The sequence below is a fragment of the Gymnogyps californianus genome, chromosome 4 (genome assembly GCF_018139145.2).
Source record: "Gymnogyps californianus isolate 813 chromosome 4, ASM1813914v2, whole genome shotgun sequence".
Classification (NCBI taxonomy): Eukaryota; Metazoa; Chordata; class Aves; order Accipitriformes; family Cathartidae; genus Gymnogyps; species Gymnogyps californianus.
In genome coordinates, this window is record NC_059474.1 from 21059046 (window position 1) to 21077233 (window position 18188).

General features: G+C 36.3%; 1 protein-coding gene across 2 annotated transcripts in view; it reads left to right on the forward strand.

The window, feature by feature from the left end:
- TBC1D19 (TBC1 domain family member 19) overlaps positions 1 to 11542 on the forward strand; it is a 53744-nt gene extending 42202 nt beyond the window's left edge. For both annotated transcript variants that reach the window (XM_050896433.1, XM_050896434.1), the window contains 8 exons: positions 673 to 757; positions 3067 to 3111; positions 4349 to 4381; positions 6804 to 6913; positions 8156 to 8247; positions 8986 to 9101; positions 10084 to 10154; positions 11151 to 11542. In XM_050896433.1, the coding sequence (XP_050752390.1) occupies positions 673 to 757; positions 3067 to 3111; positions 4349 to 4381; positions 6804 to 6913; positions 8156 to 8247; positions 8986 to 9101; positions 10084 to 10154; positions 11151 to 11225 (627 nt within the window). In that variant the 3' untranslated portion in view covers positions 11226 to 11542. The remainder of the gene's footprint in view (positions 1 to 672; positions 758 to 3066; positions 3112 to 4348; positions 4382 to 6803; positions 6914 to 8155; positions 8248 to 8985; positions 9102 to 10083; positions 10155 to 11150) is intronic.
- Positions 11543 to 18188: the final 6646 nt, after the last annotated feature.

Genomic DNA, 18188 nt, shown 5'->3' on the forward strand with positions numbered 1-18188 from the left:
TCTTTATTGTTAATTTTTTCTAGGAATGCTTTTACTATTTAATTTTACACTCAATTGCTGTGAATACTGGTTTTTTCATTTATGTAAACAATAAAAAATACAAATATATTTTACAAAATGCAGTGTGCATTTCAGAACTTATGGATACGAGGTGAACATTATAATCTGTGCTTTTTGAAAGAACTGAATATCGTGCAAGCATTCTGTAAAGCTCCTGGGAACAAAAGCGAATGTAAGGATCAGTCTTCTGGAACTGCACGCATGCGAAAATGTAAATGTTTCGTTTGCTTCTTCACTTACTAGGACTTCCCCAGGTCATAGTAACTGAATAGAAAAATAATCTAATAGACATCAAAGGAGCCAGTTGCATGCACAGTCACTAATGATGTGACAGAAGGGGATAAACCTGTGCTGAGAGGCAAAGAGGAGGGTTGGAGAACGTGGATATTTTACTGACAACAAATGAATGTGAAGGTAAAATCATAGCAAGTTCAAAGCGAGCCTGGAAATTTGAACAGAAAAGTAAATTAAGTTGGTCGAGAGGTTTCAACCTTATTAGCTCTCTTCAATAACATCTAATAGGTGCTAGTTAAGGCAGGTCCTTAAATCTGTTTGACATTGCTTTGTTGATCCAGTAAGTCAGCTGATTTTTATATGCTGTCTTTTCTACAGGTATTACTCTGTTTTTCCCGAGATACATCTGTATTGGAACACTTTACTTACAGTAGTGCCACCCCACCCAAATCATACATACGAGGTAAAAGGAGTTGTTTTAAAAAAGGTTGTAGGAATTTTTGTTGACTGCTGCAGTAATACAGTATGTGAATTTGCTTTATGTTCATTACACTTGGTAGACTACATTTAAAAGAATGTTAATAAAAACTTCATGTATCCAGTTGACATCTGCACAGATTCTCACAGTTTAGAAACTGATCACATGAAGGCCAGATTGCAATGTTGTTCTTTTACTGTAGTTTTCTGTGTGATTCTCCAGTGCTTTACCAAAATAAATTAAACACACAACTATGACAATATGGTAAATCCTTGACAACATCTATCTTCATCAGAGCTAGAAATTTAAATACACAACGTTTTCCTCTGCACCTTCAATAAATTTAGCAACTGGAAGTGGTGGTAGGATGTTATCTTCCCAAAGCAGCGAGTTTTGCTGATATTCGTAGACAGGAGCAGAACGTGTTGCTGAAGAATTGTGGGCTCTGTGCAAAGGTCTGGGAGAGTAGAGCTCTACCAAGCAGACTTACACTGATTTTTTTCCAAAGCATGGCATCTTCCAGAGTGTTAGCTTACTTTTGTATGTTCTTTGGCTTAAGTTCTCATGTGAGTCCTATTTTTCTTAACAATCTTAAATTTATTGGTTCAGTCCGCTTGCCTTCTCTGCCAACTTCTAATGCCATACCTCTGGACTCTGTTTCCTTGCTTCTTAGATCCTCAACTGCCTTGGCTTTACCCAGAGGTTCCTAATTTTGTCTTCCTTCTAGAATCATTCAGCCATCCAATCACTTTTTTTTTCCCCATGTACCTTACCCTTCTGCATTCCCATATTCTTCCTTGGTCCCTCATGCCAGTGTATTTAGCCAAACGTGATCCCCGTACCAAGTACTTTTTTTGAACAGGACCTCTGCTGACAGTTTTCCTCTTGCTGCTTCTTATGTCACTAGAGGCAATGTTTGTTTTCTAATTTTTTTCTTCTTCTTTTATTGCTTTGTAGGTCTTTTCTCTCTCTTTACTGAATTAGGGAGTTTTCTTTACCTACTTCTTGACACAAGCAAAGGGCTCACCTGAGAGCAGAACAGCAGTGGGACCCCAGGTCTCCCTTCAGGCACAAAGCCATGGCAGCCCAGAAACACAGCCATGGGGAACATCCTACTCATTCCTAGACAAACCTGGGAAGTGAAGTTGCTGAAACCTAAATCTCTGCTGAACCTGTGCAGTGTAAATCCGAAAGGCTTGTAGGTCCTATTTTTGGCTAATTTTCCAAGAGGTGTGCTTTATGCTAAAAATACTCTTCTTCCAGATTGCAACTCCTGGCTGCACAGCAAGCAAAGTATTTAAAGGAAAAGTAAAAAATTCTTTTTTGTTTAATGAAACAACTGATTTCTGTAATTGGAAAAAGCTGGATTTTATTTTCATGGGGTAGTAGGCAAGAGCTTTGCAGGGTAATTTTGAATTTAATTCAGTCAATTCATGCTACAGGAAAATATCTAAGTCCAGATTACATTGAACCTGACAAAAGTTCCCTGTGCTAAATTCTTCTGTGTAGAATGAACAAAATACACAGAGATCCTTTAGATCTCTGAATAGTCTATAAATTTTCATATAAGTAATTACATTTTCTAGTTGAATTTTCTCATTTTAAAATGAAAATAATTACAGTTTTTAATTAGTTGTAATTATGCTTAAAAACACTTCTATATTTCTATAGGTTCTATAATTAAAATACAGTTAACTAATATAACATGTTCAGTTTGCAGGGAAGATAAAAAGTTACATGGTCAGTCTATACTATCAGTGATTGTCTTGACTTAATCTTTTGTATCCAACAGATTACTTAAATATTTTTTTTTTTGTATCAAAACTATACCATCCATCTTCCTCTCTGTTACAGGCTTAATGAAGCCTTCAATATTTTTTATCTGTTCTTATATCTTTTTAAATGCCTTTCCTGTCCCTAGGTCAGTCTGCCACAGCATGGCAGACTTACCCCTCAACCTTATGCCCTCATAGAGCTGTCTTCAAGGTCTGCAGCAAACAGCTTTAGAGCTCCTAAGACACACCCAAATAAAATCTCTATGGGGTAGCATTGCTGAAGTCTTCCTCCTCTATTTTGCTCTTTGTCATCCTCCCTTATTGGTGCTGCATTTTGGTTTTGTATCTGACACTGTACCTGTCCTATTGCATTGCTTGCTTGTTTTAGACAATATCAAACGGTCAATAATGTAATTAGTTATGGGTTTTATAATTGTAACTTAGAACCTACCTTTTTAGTTTACATCTTTACACCTTTTAATAATTTAATCACATTTTAATTGATTTGATGATTCACAGGAAAACTCGGAATGGAAGAATATGCTGTTTTCTATCCTCCGAATGGTAAGAATTATACTATTGCATCCTCTAGTGGTAGATTGGAAAGATACAGGATTTTTTTCTCAAATACATGATAAGTTCTTTTTCTATTACAAATTATGTTTTGCGTTATTCTGCAAAATTCATTAATTTAAAGGAGTAAGCTGGACTGAAGCTACTCCAAAACCACATTCAGCCTGGTGTTAGTAGTCCCATACGGCGTTTGTCTAAGTGTGTGGGAAGGAGAAGGAAAACAACTTCTGGTGCAACAGCTTGTATTCCAGTCTTGTATCACCACTTAGAGGATCTGAATGATACATGCTGAAACTGTCTGACCCCCAGCTTTTCAGTACTCAACAAACCACACCTTAAAGTCTTTTCCTTTCAAAATTTGTGTTAATTTTAAAAATTCAGACATAACTAATCTATATAATTTTAAGTTAATATAATTGCTGTTGTTGTTACTTCAGTTATTAAAATTCTTTTTTTCAGATCTTATTTTGACCATTTCAATCCCTGTCTATTGAATCCTTTCCCTGTTTTTGCGCTGCATTTTTATTTTAAGTTCACGCTCTTTGCTCTTGCTTTCAAGGCCTTACGTCATCCATCTTAAATCTGTGTCTCTGGCCTTGTGTTTTATGTCTTCTGTGTTCCAGTGGTGTCAGTTGTAGCACATACTTTTGTTCTCCTTCCATTTTTGCCTCCGCAATTCTTTGCAGCTTTGTAACCATGAAGCATTATGACCTTTTGCCAAAGCAGCTCCCTCTTACCGGTCCTATATGAAAATTAATGAATGAGAGCTAAGATCAGCTGGAAAGGAGGAGAGAACTGTCGTGATACAACTGCCAAGTCCTCTGAATGTTTTATCCAAGTACTACGTGAATTACTAGAGGTCTTGGCCTCCTTTTCTCCTGCTCCCTCCTTGTCAGTGCATGACATTTACAAGTTGTCATTTATCTGAAATTAGGTTCTGATTTCAGCAAAGCTTATACGTAATAACTTCATGGAAACGGAGCTTTACTTGGCTTTGTAGGAACCATAGCATGTGTTTAAGCACGTAGTTGGTTGTACTGAAGTAAGTGATACAATTCCTGTACTTAAATATTTACAAGATTGAGCTCTAAGACTGCAGGTGCCATAACAAGGAAATATTTTATTCATATGGTAGGCAGAATACAATTTAGAAACTTGGGGGGAAAATAGATTTTTTTACATGGATAAAAAGAAATAGAATAAAAAAAGAAATATTTTTGTTTTGTAGGTGTAATTCCTTTTCACGGCTTTTCTATGTATGGTAAGTGTGACTCAAACTCTTAAAACCTCAGGATTGCTTTTTATCATATTGCAGTTTAAAGCTGTATGTACTTTTCTGCAACTTTTAAACTTGTGTGTATTCTGTTTGTGTATGAAGATTGTTGTATATAACTTTAAAAATTTCAGGCTGTTTCTATTTACTTATATTACAGCTCACTACCCTGTGGGAGTTCCTTCTTTGAGAGCTAAGAGCTGAGCTATACATCTTAATGTACATGAATAGAGGGATAAAGTTGGTTGACAGAGTGCTCTTTTCTTGTGTTTCACTTCTGGGTAGAGCAAGTTACCTGTGAAAAGAGTTCTTAAAAACATGAATTCTGTGAAAGGCCTGTTGCTGTATCCATTTGCCTAGAACAGGTGTTAAAGGAGCATTAAATACTAGAATGGTTGCTACTTTACTGCACAGAGGAAAGCTCAAATATCAACAAGAGTTCTAGGAAAAGAGCAGAAAAATCTCCTCAGGTCTCAGACGTAACAAGGCAGCTAGTGCAGAGATCCTCTAACAATGTGAGACTATTTGTTACAGCTTTTCATTTTTTTCCTTTGATTTATCAAAGGTGTTTGTGGCATCACAGGACAAGCAGATTTTAAGATTATACTTAAAATGCTGTGTTTTGCTAATAATAAAGTTTAATGATCACACGATCATTAAAATCAGGCTATTTAAATATGAAATGCAAATTTGAACCTGAGGAGGGAATCTTAAGTCTCTGAAGTAATGAACAGCTTAGTTACAAACTCTTCCTTAGGTACTTACTAGGAGGCTTTCACTTTTTCTGTGTGAAACCACTTTTCAAAATGTTTGGATTTGACTCTGCCCTTGAGAACAGCGTCTCTCAAACTGGGTGTGAGCTTCTTCCCTCCCTCCTGTCCTCTCTCTTTGCAAGGGCTTAGAATATGCTGGTTGTGAGAAGGAGGTAGGCTGAAAAGCAAGGCAGCAGAAACATAGTGTTAACTCCAGGCCGTGGGTACGGTAGCTGGGACCAAGCAGAGCATCCTGTGTATTCCATGCTGTGCTGCTACAGGAGGAAGTATCTGGGTCCTTATGTAAATCCTATACACTTTTGCATGTTTGCACGCATACACTTGTAGGGTGCCAACTGTCAGGCGCTGTTCTGTTATCCTCCTGGCCTTTATGTACATATGCACGCTGCCAAGGCTTGCACCTCCATCTTCAATCATTAAAAACATACACACTAGTAACACCCTCTGCTTTTCTTACCCCTACGTAAATACACATTTCTCTGAACATCTCACCCTACCTTAGCACCCCACCTCTCATACACATATGCCACAGTTTTCTATTAAGCCATCTTCTCTGATATATATATATATGAAAATGAATTCACACATGCATAGACCCATATATATATATAAATGTACATATGTCTATGTGCATATGTATACATATGTATGGAGACAAATGTGTCCATATCCCTAGCTTTGTGTAAATAAAACTGGAAGGGAAGGTGAATGTAGAGGTAGAGACTATGAGTGTGTTAAAATGTCAGCTGTCATCCATAATGAATGCACCTGTAAAATGAAGCAGTAGATGTGATGAGTGGACAAGAAAAAGGCTATTTACAGATATGTATGTAGAACAACTGTCTGTGAAACATACATTGAACGAATGGAGTGGCAATCAGAGGGAACGGATTATGTTTGTGCAGCATATATATACAACAGATTTATCTATATGCTAGACTTTTACAAAAAGAAAAAAGGGACTGATTGAAAAAAAGTTTGAGAACTGCTGCTTTACAAATGTAGCCAACTCTTACTTTGAATCAGGTGTACTAAAAGACTTCTAAGCAGCAAACTACCAAATGTCCATGGTTTTCAGATCTTACAAGAAATAAACAGGCCTCTATCAGTCTGTCATACTTATGTGATGTTATTGTGGCACCTAAAGCTATTTTTTTAATATTTTTGTTTTCACAACACTCATCTTCAAGTAGTAAACTTATTCTGGTCTTACAAATGGGGAACCAATTCGGAGATGGTCACTAGCCCAAGGACACATGGGAAGTTATAGACGGTTGAATCAAAAACTCGCACTGTTCAACGTATTGTTGCCCTACGCCCCAGAGAAGCTATCCTTAAAGCGTATTTCTTATGCTTCGGAAGCCAGCACTGTAGTAAGCAGGTTCTAATTAGTTTCGATTCTTGAAATATATAGAACTACTACCTAGAATGTATTGTACTTGCTTTCTTAACTTTTTACGTCAAATGATAGACTCTATTATAAAATATTTCTTTCTAAATAATTGGTTTAGTATTGTTTTTGTAAATTGTACTGTTGTAAATTACTTGATTTTTTCCTCATACTTCATGCACTTAATCATTGAACTCTTTTAGCAGTTTAGAGTGTTGAGTCAATTATAATTCTTTTATCCTTTCAGTTGCTCCACTTTGTTTTCTGTACCATGAACCTTCCAAATTGTATCAGATATTCCGTGAGATGTATGTGCGTTTTTTCTTCAGACTCCATTCCATCTCTTCTCATCCCTCTGTAAGTTCATTAGGAATTAAAACCCACTCACTTGATACTCTGTTTGCTATGGAACAATAATATACAGTGGCATGATTTTCTATGCGATTGAAATATATCCTTTTAAATATAATAAAATATTTCAGGCAAGCTTGGAAAAATTATTAACTCCAGTTTGGATATTTCTGTTTTCTATGTCAACGTTAGTCTTGGCTATAGAATATCATGTACCTTAAAATAATACAGTTCTCCTTTTATGAGGGTGTGGGGGTTTTTTTCAGAGTCAGGTCTTTTATGTAATAGGTTTCCCAGTTCAAGAAGTCACATAAATGCATACTCACTATCATTTTAATTAATGACATGTAAGTGCACACATAAGGATTTTCTGGGGTAGAGGGACTAAAATATACAGATATTGTTTCATTAATATCAAGTTAATGTCTGTTTCTTTAACTCAAGTATCTTTGTGTGACAGCACATGCTTTTTAGCACTACTAGATGAATTTAAATGGTTTAGTTATGTTTATGACCAGGGCCAGCTGTCTTGAATGTAAGACAATTGTAGCAATTGGCTTATTTTCTATTTTTGAAGAATAAAACATAGTAAATATATATATATATATTTATTTTTTTTCCTCCTTCACAAAGTTCTGAATAGTTATATTACTTTTTGAAAACATTTCCTGGTTAAAAGAAAATGCTCTCCTTGATACACCATTTCAAGGCTGTGCATTGTGCTTTCAGTCATTAATAGCAGGGAAACAGGTCAGACAGGTATTTATTCATTTTCATGGTAATTTTTAAAAGAAATTATTTTAAAATGTGTTTACATTTAACTTTTTTGTAGTTATCCCCATTGCTGTTTGTTTTTAGTTATCAGAGAGATACTATTTCTCACATCCTCTGTTTTTTAGTGCAACTGAGGTCTATTTCATCAAAGTGGAAATATTTCAAGTAGGTCATATTATAATAACCCACTAAGTACTTAGACCCTGACATACAAATACCATAAGTAACTTAGAGCTGAAAGGGACTATCACAACATATTATGTTGCTAATACATACATAGAATTGTAGGAGCAAGGCTTTAGTGACTGAAGGCATTAGAGCTGCTTGTGCCCTGCTTACCTGAGCTGTGTATTATATTATTAATAGTGTTTTATTGCTTGAATTAAAAATTCGTGCGTACTTACATGCTGATACTGTTTTCTCAGATTTGACAGGATGAGTGTTAGTATTCAGAATATGTTCTTCTTTCATTAGGGCATTGTATCATTGTGCTTGCTGTTTGAGACTCTTCTACAAACCCATCTGCCCCAGCTCTTTTATCACCTTCGAGAAATTGGGGCTCAGCCGTAAGTACTTCTTTCTGACTTGCTACAAATATTGCAGATTCGTTGTTCTGAAAAAGCTGTTCTGTAGTATTTTAATTTAAAAGATACAGGAAATTATTCAGAGGTGCAAACATCCATGTGCCAGTTTTCCTTGAAAGTCAGTTGGGGTCCTTAGTCTAACCTGCGTATGTGTCCTTTGTGCATTTCTTCTGTATGTTCTATGAAAAAGAAGAAGATTGCTCTATGAGGAACGCTGCATCATTCAGCTGAGTTTCAGTTATTCATGTCGGATCTGATGGAACTAAGTGATTTATTTCCTAGGGGACAGAAGACACAGAGATGTGTTAGTTACAGCAGAAGCTACTGGAAGGGGAGAGAGAGCAAGAGGCTGTCATTCTATAGTGTACTCATGGCACCAAGTGCAACAGAACCTGAAATTCTTGCTGTTATAATTGGTATCCATCATAATAGCAGAAAGGATGAAACATTGGGGGTGATAATAGCTGAGGATCCCTCTAATGTGATTGTTTGGTCAGAATATTTTAATGATATTAGTACTTTGTCAAATGAGATGCTAAATAGTTTTCTGATGGCTATTGCAAAGGAAAATATTGACTATTAATGCAGCAAGAGAAAATGGTTATTCTTCCTGGAAGAGAAATGCAGAAGAATAATGAAATATTTTCAGTTTATAGAGGATCTGTCTGATCATTATGGGAGACAGAAATATAGTAACTGTTGTTTATCACTTGTTTGCAGGCTACGAATTTCATTTAAATGGATGGTACGAGCATTTTCTGGTTATTTAGCTACAGATCAGCTCTTGCTTCTGTGGGACAGGATCCTGGGATACAACTCTCTAGAAATTCTTGCTGGTAATAGAATTATTTTTACAAAACGTGTTAAGTCCAGGTGGATGTAAGGCAAAGACATGTTAGCTTCAATGTATTTTGTGACAAAAAGAAAATAGTTGCTCTTTGAATGCTGAAAGCAGATTACATACATGTCAAAGAGTGTAACTTTTAGAAAACTAGAATTGCATAAATACTGTATCTCCAACAAAAATATGTGAGGTAATTTCTTTTTATGATAGCACTCCAAAAATGCTAAGCGCTCTCTGAACAGAACATAGGATGTTCTCCCAGCTTCAGTGGTAACAACAAATGAGTTCATCACCTTTCACAAAGTACAAGATTCATGTTACTCATTTATGGCAAGTACTTCTTCAGTACTTACAGCAACTGAGAGTTCCCCTGATTTTGCTGGATTTCTTCTTTCGAAGTCCTATGTTTTAAGAGACTTTGAAAGTTTTGTACTTATTTTTTATAAAGGAAATAATGTTCTAAGATTTATGCAAGGTTTAAGATGAGGGTTCTAAAGAAGACACGTATCTTCAGTTGGGTCAGTTTTTAAATACGAAGTAGGTGAATAGAAAAGGTTTTGGTTCCATTTGTACGTACAAGACAGCTATGTAGAGAGATACAATTATATAAGATAGTACAAAATAAATGACCGTTTTTTAAAATTTTATATTATATTCACAACTTAAATATTGCTATTTAAGTACATTAAAATTATTGGTTTAGAAATGAACTAATTGTAAATCACCCTGTTGCTTTTAATTAAAAGTTAGTCATCTTAAGCATTTTCACTCAGACTTTTCTGAAAGAATGTTGTGTTTTTCCTATCCATTTTAAAGAGTGGCCAAAGAAACTCAGACACAGCCATCCATTGTATATTATTCTTCAGAATCAAAATAATTACTCTAAGGGAGTGAGAATTGGTATTTTACATCAAGATTAATTCTAACCCCTAATTAACAGGTCAGCAACTTAAATATTGGGCATTTTCTTTCAGTCCTGGCAGCTGCTGTGTTTGCTTTCCGAGCAGTCAACCTGATGGAGGTGACATCACTGGCTGCAGCTGAAGTAAGGATAAGTTTCAGTTAGAGGAGATTGAAATAGTTTCTGATGCTTTGCCAGCAAGAGTAACTTAAGCTTCACATGGCACGTGGTACATAGTGCAAATCTTTCTGCCTAAATTCTTACCTTAGATAAAAAACTAAGGAAATTGTGAACATGCAGTACATAATACTGCTTTTCTGGAGTAAAAGGAAATAAAAGAGTATATTTGCTACAGAAATGCAGTGTTATTGAATTATTTTATACAATTGGATTTTTTTTATATTTTAATATATAATCTGTTTGTGGGATATATTGTTTTTAAAATATTGTAGAGGTTTGTACCTTTTTTCTCAGTACGTTTTATTGCAGTTGCTTCTGTGCTTTTTGATATTACAAAGATTTTACAAGATTACTTTTGTCAATATTGAATCTGAAATTTCACTGTGAGTACTGTCATGGGAAATGAAAATTAAGTCATTAAGATGAAGATTATTATTGTTTATCTCTAGTAAGTTGTTAAAATATAATTTTTTTCAAAAATCTGGTGATGTATTTTTTCCAAACTTTGAGAGCTTGTGATGACTGACTTCTTTTTTTTTTTTTTTAAACATACTTTCATGAGAAGACATTGACTATTTGAGTCATTACATTGGACTTACTTCACAAGTACTAGCCAAGCCACAGGATAAGGATTCTTAATTCCCAATTATTTTTAGAAGCAAGTTGAAATGTTAGACCCCTTATTAACCCATGATGCCATGTATATTTGAAGTAAGGCTAAAGGCTAAAATAAAGTTACTTGGTTTATATACGTAAGCATATGCTTTTTCTTTGAAATGTTAGAATGAAAAATAATAAGGCACTAACATAAAACAGCATAATTTGTTTCTAGCCAGGTCTGAATCTGATTATTGTTAGTATTGTAGTCAGTATTTGAATCTTCTTCTGACTTCTTGACTTGCTTTAAAGAAATTTGATTCAAATGTCAAGTTTAACAAGCCTTTTTGGTTTTTATCTTAGGCTGTACTTGCTGACCTTTCAACCCTGAAAGTTATGCCTCTTCTTCAAATCTTCTTGTTTGCAACTGTCACTTGATCTGCTTCAACAATACTGGTACCACAATTCCAGTCTTTCTTGAGAAGCTAATCATCAACTATGCAATATCTGCATAAAACCAAAATTAAACTCTATGTATAATATTAATTTAGAAATCATGACCTTAAAATTTTCTAACTGAAAACAATAACTTCGCACACGAGTGTGTGCAGTGCATGCTACTGAATTTCACCATAACAGCGATGGTTATTACTTGTACATTGAGAATGACTACTTGTGCAAATAAACAATATGAATCAGTGTCTAAAATGCATGTAATATTAAATTAAATAAAGCATATGTAATTCGTGATCTGAGTTTTGCGATGTTAATGTCGGAGTTGTAAAAGCTCTCTTTTAATATGAAATTACGTTTTCAAGCTCACAGCTTAGAGGATATCAGCTCAAGTACTGTCAATTGAGAAAATAAAGATACTGTGACTTGCAAGAATTTTTTCTCGTTTTCTAAGAAGAAGATAGGATCATACACCAGTTCTGCTATCTCTTATTTATTCTTGTCACAGAAATTTTCTCCATGTTCTTTTTCACGTTAGCTACTTCCGTTTATTCTTTTCATATACAGAGATGTATTCACGCATTCCCCATTCATCTTTGACTAGATATACAGCTATCTAGCTCAGGCGTCTTCTAAACTCCTAGCCAGAGTCCCATCAAAGGCCCCGTGTCAGAAAATATGTTCCCCTGCAGAGAAGGCCTGAGCATAGCTTCCTTCAGAACTTGTTGGAGCCAGTCCTTGCATGAGCCAAAATATTCCCCTGAGAACGATGCCAAGAGTCCTTTCGCCGTGCCCCACAGCCTCTTTGGGAGAGCAGCGCTATGCCTTTGCCAGTGTTCCAGCCTCTCTGATTCAACAGCTCAGGCTTCAGTTCAGAATCCAAATTCGTATTGATGTGTGACGGATTGTCACTACGCTGTCAGGCTGGCTCATCGTCTGTTAGCGATCATGCCTTTTTGTGAGGTCTTCCAGCTTTTTCCAGTGATCTGTTTAATACCAAAGATGGAATCTGATTTGACTGAGCGTATCTTACTTAATACCTGAAAAAGGATCAAAGTCAAAAGAACATAATGGGTAATATAGCCATTGTGTTTGCCATAGGACTTTTATCTTCGCCTAATTTACATACATGTAGTTGTCATCATTTGTCATACATACTGAATGTATGACAGTGAAACATGAATCCTTCATAGTTTGCTCCAAAGTTGTCTGAGAAGTGATCTAAGCTGTAGTCTCAGATAGGGTTATGAGCTTTATGTCTGTGATTCTTGTCTCTGTAAGGATAACGTAGTAAGAAACTTACTGAACTTTTATAGACTGCTAGTAAATTTATAAGGCTAGTTTTTAAAAAAGGTAAAGTTATGGACTCAGTATGATCACTTCTTATATAAAGAACTAAACTGCTTAACAGATACAATGTATTAAATGAGACTATTTGGGGAATTTTGTTCTGGATAACAAAATTGATCTTTTCCTTAATATTTGCAATAAATGGTTTTAACTGTTTAACTAGAGGCTTTTCTATGACATTTAGTTTTTAAAAAGAGGACGCATGTGACAGCTTTTATCTTTACAGCAAGTATGACCCTGTTTTATATATGGGGAATGGAGGCATAGAAAGATTAAGTGATTTGCTAAAGTTTACAGAGTAAATTCCTAAAAGAGGTAAGCAGTCTCTCCTCTCCTGAATTCCTGTTTATACCTCAGGATGCTCAGTTTGTGTATTAACTACAAGACCTTATTTCATCTTCAGAACAACACATAATGCATATCTACCTCTAATAATGCAGCATTTTGTAGTCTTTAAAATCCGTAAGATTGGGTAGCAATTTAGAAATTACAATGTTACAAAGCAGTCACAAGGATTGTGGCTCAGTAAGGTCATTACAAGGTTACCATGGCTTTGTAGGGAATTAAACGTATTTACTAAATAGCAAGGGAGATTCCCTAGAGGCCTGCTGACCCTCTAATTCCCATCGCTCTGTGCAAGTGCATGGTGCAGAAGCTGAACATTACCCTAACCCATTCCATATTGGGATTTTTGAGCAGTATTTTTTCTCTTTTTTTCATTTTCAATAGTTTTGAAAATGTTCTAAGTAGGCAGAGAGAGAGACTGTTGGGTTCTTGTTTGAACAAGCAGTTCTGTGACTAACAGAATATGGTCTGTTTTCCTCTGACTTGGCGTCTCGTTATTCATCCTACCAATCTCGTATCTCCCTTGTGTCCCCTCTGCCTTCCCCACTGGAGTACTTAAACTCCTCTTCCTGATCTCCACCCTCGTTTCTCCTGATGGCTGGGCAGGGGACCTTACGCTCCACGGCTAGCGTGGGTCAACACGCGTCGTCGGCTAGACCACTCGTGCTGAGTGCCCAGGCTGGCTGCTCCGTGAGCCTGGGGTGGTGCTGTGCCTCTTGCTTCAGGGTTGGCCGAAGGCTTCACGGACTGCGTGCAGCTCTTGAGCCAGGTATCGTACGGACCAGCTGTAGCAGCAAAGCTCTTGAAGACCTCTGCTGCCTTTTGTCAGATGTTTAAGTTGACTTTTTTGAGATGCGGAAAGATGCGTACACACAGAGAGGCATGTATACAGGAACAATGAGTATAATGGCTTTAAAAATGAGATTAAGATGAGATTAAAAATGAACCAGATCCTCTCCTTAGACTTCAACGATACTGTTAGATTTTTATATCTTTTTTTAAATCTGTTTTTAAAAATTGCTTTTACTGAAGAGGTATTGTTTTCATGTTCCCCTCAGTTTCTCATTTTTAGTTCCAGCAAAATATTGTGTTTCAGATTCTGGCTGATACTTGTATTTTTAATGTCCCTTGCTCAAATAACAGTCTTTCATTTCAAATATTTTTTTTTAATATTAAAATGACTGGTTTCTATCTTACAGCTAGTTACTTCTCTTGTATATGCAGGTAGTATCAATTATTTAAGTTTTAATTCTTCAACTTTAGAGACCAGTTCAAACCTGTTGATGTCTGTAGTGTATCATTTGACTTCCAAATTCCTAAAACTCCTTTTTCATTTTTGCTGTTTTAAGTAATGGGCAGATTTTGATAGTAAAATCATATATAAATTGATAACTACATTGATTTAAACAGGCTCAGCTGAACCTTCAATGGCTCAATTTAGCCAAATTGTTTTTCTCGGTCTGTTCCTCCCTACCTGAAATCAATATAAACGGACATTTCAGTACAAGAACCAATTGTCTCCATATTTATAGATAAAGATCAATTTCTTGCTGCTTACCTTAGGATTCTGGCTATGGTCTGTCAAAGGTTTCTTGTAATGTCAAATAGACTGTTTAAAAAATGCAAAACTAAATAGGCTTGTCTAAAAATGTACTCAAGTTATCTTCGTTCAGTACTTCCAAAAATACATTGAAACTTAAATCTTGATGACTGGGTAATGGAACAATTGAATAACTAGAACAGTTTCTACTTTTCAGTGGAATTTTTTTGTCATAGTAACAGATTTTATTATGAGAAATGGAGAGAGTATGGAGACTGTAAAACAGTTGGGTATCCCAGTAAATGGAAAAGGCTGGAAAGAGACACCAGTTTAAGACACATTTCTACTTGTTACCAGAAACCAGCAAAAAAAATATGCCCAAGCATATGCCTCTTTTACTGTCTTCTAATGAATTTTACAAAACTCTTCCAACAAGACTGAAGCGATTTCATTAAACAGAATTGCTGTATAAAGATCAGTTAGGGGAAAGCAATATAGTGAGCTGCTTGTTAATGCTAAATAAGCATTTATTTAAAAGATACTGAAATATATTGCAAGACTGTAGGGCTGTATCTTCAGCGAGGAAGGGGAAGAGTCTTTCAACATATTTTAACAAATCGGTAAAGTATTCTGTCCAGTATTTTATGTAAGGAAACGGGGGAGGAGGGGGAGGATGCAGCAGGGGTGGCGGGAGCTGCTGGGCTCTTCCTTTTCCCTCCTTTCCTAAAGGCTGTTCCTGTCCATGCCTGGCTGCTGGCAGATGCTGCTGCACCGGCTGCTTTCATCCCCAAAGCCCACACAGGAAAGGCAATTAGCTGAAGCGCATATTTGAGATCAACAGAGCTTTGTATTTTGTACAGCCAGCTACAGCTGGCTTCCTCCGGCCTCGAAAAGCTTGCTTGATGTGCGGTTACTGGGCAGGGGAATGCAGCAGGGCCAGGGCCAGGGCCAAGACCAGGACAAGGGCCAGGGCCAGGGCCAGGACAAGGGCCAGGGCCAGGGCCCCCGGGAATGGCCGGCAGAGGGGGATTAGCCAGCCTTCTTCTCCTCCTGGGCAGCACTAGCAGGACAAACCACCCCTGTTGAAGAAGTCCCCCTCCAGATAGCCATATTAACGATACTGGGTTTCAGAAGAACTACTGAAGGACAACTGTGGTGGGGTTGTGGTTGGTTTGGGGGTTTTTTTTACAGCTTTAGGACCCAGTACAGGAGGGGAAAAAATAAGCTTCTGGAGGCTTCAGGATTTTAGCACATGGCCACACTTGTTGTGAGGGACTGCACATCTGTGAGCAGTTCTGCAAGAAACATTTATTGTAGTAAATAACCACAGAATAATCGGAAATCTCTAGAATCCACAATAAGCTGTGCTGCTATTTGAAATCACTGAAAGAATTTTTTTTTCCTGCACGCTTCATGCTCAGCTTTTTCAATATGTTAACAAAACTGTTAACGCAGGGAAGATCATTTTGATCCAGCAGCGTAACGGTTGTGCTCTGCTTTAAAACAGTGCTAAAATGTCTCACCATAGTATTTTTTTAATTAGACAATTAATAGTATACCTACCAAATGATGGCCATACAGACCAATTATGCTTTTGAGAAGCATCTCGGCATACTTGCGTCTTCTGTGGATGACATACAGTGCAACAGAAGTCAGCAGATGTTAATGGGGATAGAATGAATATATGGTTAGAATAGGATGTTCATCTTGGGTTCACCACGCTTTGTAAGACTGCAACACATAAACGATCGTAACGCAGTCTGACTGTGCTAAATACTGATCGGGGATCAGCCTTAACGTTAATATGGGGGAGAAATAGTGCTTTTTGGAAAAACTTTTTTTTTTTTTTTTGAGTCTTTATTTAAGCCCAGGGAGGTTCACCTGATTCTGTGAATTGTCAGACATCGCTGGTTACAGGTGAACTTCAGGGTCTCTAAAGGAGGATGTAGTGGGGCCTCTATTTGCCCATATTTCAACATCAGTGTCTTGTTCTGGATGTTGGACTACTGATACGAGCAAACAATTATCTCTAGAGAATTGGCTTTATGGACGACCATGGTGCTTTGCCAAATGACATTGTGTTTGGCTGAACAGTTTGAACAAATGGTTTCTTTTGGGATTATGACCAAAATAAATGGAATATTTAACAAAGGAGTTAAAGCTCACAATTTGTGCAAGAAAAGCATGCGACCAATTTCTGTGCTTTGTTTTAAACAAAAAAGTCTGTATCACGTTGCTAAGAGACAAATTGGAATTTGATAGTCAAAGACAAAATATTATGTTATAGCCACATAATATGTTTTAGTAGGTATCTGATAGTTCATTTTATTCAACAGTTGTGTGTTCCATGAATGGTACATTCTATGATTTTTTTTCTGAAAAGCTCTATTTAGGATAGTTATGTTCTTAATAAGTCCAATTATAAATAGTAAACCAGCACAAATATATGTTGTAAAAAGCAATAATATTTAATTTTCTATCTGTTCAGAATTATTTATTATCTAAATTTGTTTGATAATGTGTCTAGCGTCACATTTTCCCTTTTCTCCTTTTTTTTTTTAAGTGCATCTGGGTTACAAAAACATAAGCATTGCTTTGAAGCCCAATTCTGGTTCATTAACGTTAACATCAAGTTCTAACTGTGGAAAACTGGCATAGTTACAGCTTGTGAAGGAAGTTCCAGTTGCTTTCAGCACTCACATTAGTGGTGAAGAAGTTCTCTCTGTAGTTTCTCACATAAAGACATATTTAGATATTTAATTTTAGTTCGTGATACATTTGAGATATTCTAACCTTAACCAGTTTCTGAAGGCATTACAGTTGACTGATAGACATGGGAAAGTAGTGTTATCAGTATTAATACCCCTCACCATTAATATACAGGCAGGAGAGCCTGTCTCCCACCTCTGCCTCACGCTCACAAAACGCACTTCCACTATGGGGAAAGTGATTCTTCAAAGAAAGAGCTCGTGGGAAAAGGTGCTCAAACTCTGTAGACTATCATCTCTGCAACGCAGAAAGGGATCATTTGCTATCTGTATATTTATCAAAGTACACTTTCTTCTACTGACTTTAGATTGCATCTTTATGCAGCAATTAAAACACGTATGTCAATTAAAAGGTAAAAAGATGTTTCTGAATTCTTCATTATTTTTTATTTTAAAAGCTTGAGTAAGTTTTGCTAATCATATGAAAGAGAAAATGTCTTTTTGATATGTTCGTATAAATTTTGAAGTTCAAACTTTTACCACTAGATGTTTCTGTTCCAAAGCTTTATCTTCTTCTCTCTTCTCTTTTTGCAATATTCAACATCCTTACATAGTTTTGTCTCATCTGGTTTTCCTGTCTTTGTGAATTATAGTTTACAGCTTACAGAAAATATAAACCTTTCTGATTAGGACTCCTATCTTTCCCTGAGAAAGATAATGTTTCTAATCTGTTATGAAGAAATCCTGGAAAAAACTTTAAAGATTCGGTATCAGTCCATTCCTGTATTAGGTGGTGATACAGATAAAGGGTAAGTGTTATAGTGGAGAGTCAGTTTAGCAAGTATTATTTATTTAGGCAGCTAATCAATATTCAGACCTGAAAACACACAATTAAAAGATAGAAGTAGTAGATGTTTGGGCTTTGCAACATAGGTTAATAAAGACCTAAATAGAGGTTTGAAATCTTAAAAAGCCAAATCCATCAAAGACCCTCCTGTCGGTGCA